At 34.3% G+C, this 3,096-nt stretch overlaps 1 protein-coding gene across 1 annotated transcript; it reads right to left on the bottom strand.

Annotated features, from left to right (window-relative positions):
• Positions 1-204: 204 nt before the first annotated feature.
• Positions 205-2,114, bottom strand: LOC110605508 (AAA-ATPase ASD, mitochondrial). Its single transcript, XM_021744119.2, has one exon. The coding sequence runs from the start codon at positions 2,012-2,014 to the stop codon at positions 440-442; it is 1,575 nt and encodes a 524-aa protein (XP_021599811.1). The 5' UTR covers positions 2,015-2,114; the 3' UTR covers positions 205-439.
• Positions 2,115-3,096: the final 982 nt, after the last annotated feature.

Here is a 3,096-nt window from a genome sequence, read left to right as displayed (position 1 = left end):
TTTAACTATCACAAGTGATAAAACTCATCACACTTGAATTAGTTACTACTAATCACATATCCTCTTTAAATTTAATTAATAAATATTAAAAATCATCTTTATTACTCCATAAATTGAGCCTTATCATCCTTATCTCTCCATAAGGTGAGGGCACCCTTATTTCTGCGTAGAATTAATGTGTTAAAGCATTCATGAATCTTTAGCTCCAACATCGAATTAAGACAAATTTATATTCCATTTCTTAAAGTTAAATCTACAGCAGTGAACATGAAGTCAATTATGGTCTGCTCTAGCCAATCAGAGATTACAAGATAATAACTTTGGTGTGCTTAGCTCAAGTTTACTAGAAACCCAAAACCTAACAATTCTTAAAATCAAACTCAAATATGAATCTAACAATTTATTCATGAATTCTCAATTACCTATCCACCTTCTTCAACTATGAATCTCCCTGCTTCGTAGATTCAATGGAAATTTCTTCCTTCCCATTTGAGATCAATCCATTCTCTTTAGCTATGCCAATTTCCTTACCCTTTTCATCTTCTTTAGCTGGTTGGTCTTTCTCTTTGTCTTGCTCTGCTTTCAACTTTGCTTCTTCCTCAGACTTCTTTCTTCCTTCCTCTTCCTTGGCCTCTTCTAGAGCAGCAATCAATTTCTTCAGACATGTCTCTTCGTCTTCGTCTTCCGACTTTGGCATCAAATTCTCAGCAACATCAGCTGGTGTCATCTTCGTTTCCTCCAACAAGTTCTGAATCTTTGCAAACAGTTCATGGGATTCGACATCTAGATAATTCTCAGCTAGAACCTTAAATGCTTCAAAGCAACAATAGGACATTTCTATATGCTTATCCATCCTTCCCCTTCTGATCAAAGCAGGATCAAGCTTTTCCACATAATTTGTAGTGAACACAATGATTCTTTCTCCTCCACAAGCTGACCAAATTCCATCAATAAAATTCAACAGCCCAGATAAAGTTACCTTGCTGCTTTTCTTGTTTTCAGCTTCCTCTTCCTTTTCCTTTTTGGAAATTGGATCTTGCCCTTCTTCATCTTTATCTTCCTCTTTCTCCTTTGGCTTTCTCTGACCTGTAAGATCCAGAGAGCAATCAATATCTTCAATAACTATTATAGACTTGCTCGTCGTGTCGATCAATAGCTTTCTGAGCTCAGTATTGTCCTTGACTGTAGTCAACTCAAGATCATAGACATCATAGTTCAAGAAATTAGCCATGGCAGCTATCATAGTTGATTTCCCAGTTCCTGGAGGACCATAAAGGAGATAACCACGCTTCCAAGCCTTCCCAATCTTAGCATAGTAGCTTTTCCCCTTGCTGAACTTGACAAGATCTTTCATGATTTCTTCCTTCTCCTTTGTTGCCATTGCCAAAGTATCGAAACTTGCAGGATGCTCAAACACCACATGGCTCCACTTGGTAGCTTTCCATCCATACCAATTATTACTGGGATTGTTGGTGTAGAGTTTTCTTTGCCGATTCTTGACAGCAACAGCCTTCCCTTCTTTAATAACATGATCTATATAAGAGTTGGTGATAACATTTCTGTAACGTCTATGAACTGTGAGCTTGAAATACCTCCTGCCTTCAGTGATAGGGTAAAAAGAAAAGGACTGGGCTTGTGGGGTTATTTTGTTTGAAGACCACCAGATTTTAATACCATTAAAATCATCAGTAATCTCTTCATGATCGTCCATGCTGAGAACCACAGAGTGGCTTTTGTTGACAACGTCAGCTTTGAGCTTATTGGCACGCATGGAAGAGTTGGCGCTGAGGTAGCTTTGAATGGCGGAGTAGACCTCGCTGCGCTTAAGACGTTCTCCTGTGTATTCATGGAAAGTAATTTGTAGATAAGGGTAAACAAAACCCACTAATCTCTGAGTGTATCTGTTAAAAGATCCCCGGAGTTGATGTGGGAAGTACTGCTGAAACATAGCCCAACCAAACATTAGGCCGGCGATTACCGAGCCTAGTTGAGTCCACATCTCTGTTATAGTCATTGATTTGGACGCTTGAAATGAGAAGAAGAAGAGGAAGAAGAAGAAGAACTGAATTTTAGAGTGGTTGGAAGCATATGAATGGAACTTGTGTTATTGAATATTTATATATTGAAGAAATATGACAAATCACACTAGTCCACTTTGCATTGGTTCCTCGTAAATTCAATTGCCTTTCGGTTCTTGGTAGGTAGCTAGTAAGAACCATGATGGAACCTTCACAGAAGCTGGGGTGGCATTTAGTCGGTTGAATTCAAAATGGAATTCAACTAAATAAATTAAAATTTTAATTTCAAGAATTTAATGAATTCAAATCAAATTGAATTAAAAAAAATTCCATCTGTTAAACTTTTTAATGGTGTTTTCATATTTAGACTTTATGCAAGGGCGAAACCAAAAGACGGTTGAGGAGCCCTTGCCCCCAAGATTTTTTTTTAATTATTTTTTTACTTATATATATATATATATATATAGTAAAAATTATTTTTTTTTATTTTTTATTTTATTTTTTATAAATATTAAAAAAATAATTTTTTATTATTTTTTAATTATCATAGCCTTTCGAACATCCGAACTCTCCATCCTATCTTACAAATTTTCAAACTTCTGAACATTCTGAATTTTTAAATAACTAATTTGTTTTTATGAGCATTCGGGTTTTACCGGGCCTACGAATATTTCAAACACTTTAACCCTTTCAAATTTTTAGACTTACAGATTCCACAATTTATTTGTTCAATTTAGCATGTCGTTTCAACTAATTCAATCTCAATAATTTCATCTGCGTCGTAACTCATTCTATTTGATGTGGCAGGTCGTCTCAACTAGTTCAATCTCAACGATCTCGTTGCAACTCATCCTACTTAGTTTGATAAATAATTTCAACTAATTAGATCTTATCATATTACCTCATTTCTTAAACTCTAAAACCTCTTCCATCTAATTTGGAATTCTAAATTTTAATTTAAATATTTTAACTTTAATTTTTATATAATAATAATTAAATAATATAAAAAAATAAATTTTAAATTAAAAACTATAAAATTAAAAGGTAATATAAATCAGATATTTTCTAAATCCATTTA

This window comes from Manihot esculenta, chromosome 17 (assembly GCF_001659605.2).
Source record: "Manihot esculenta cultivar AM560-2 chromosome 17, M.esculenta_v8, whole genome shotgun sequence".
Classification (NCBI taxonomy): domain Eukaryota; kingdom Viridiplantae; phylum Streptophyta; class Magnoliopsida; order Malpighiales; family Euphorbiaceae; genus Manihot; species Manihot esculenta.
The sequence above is the reverse complement of the archived record's forward strand: the minus strand, read 5'-3'. Positions and strand labels throughout refer to the sequence as shown.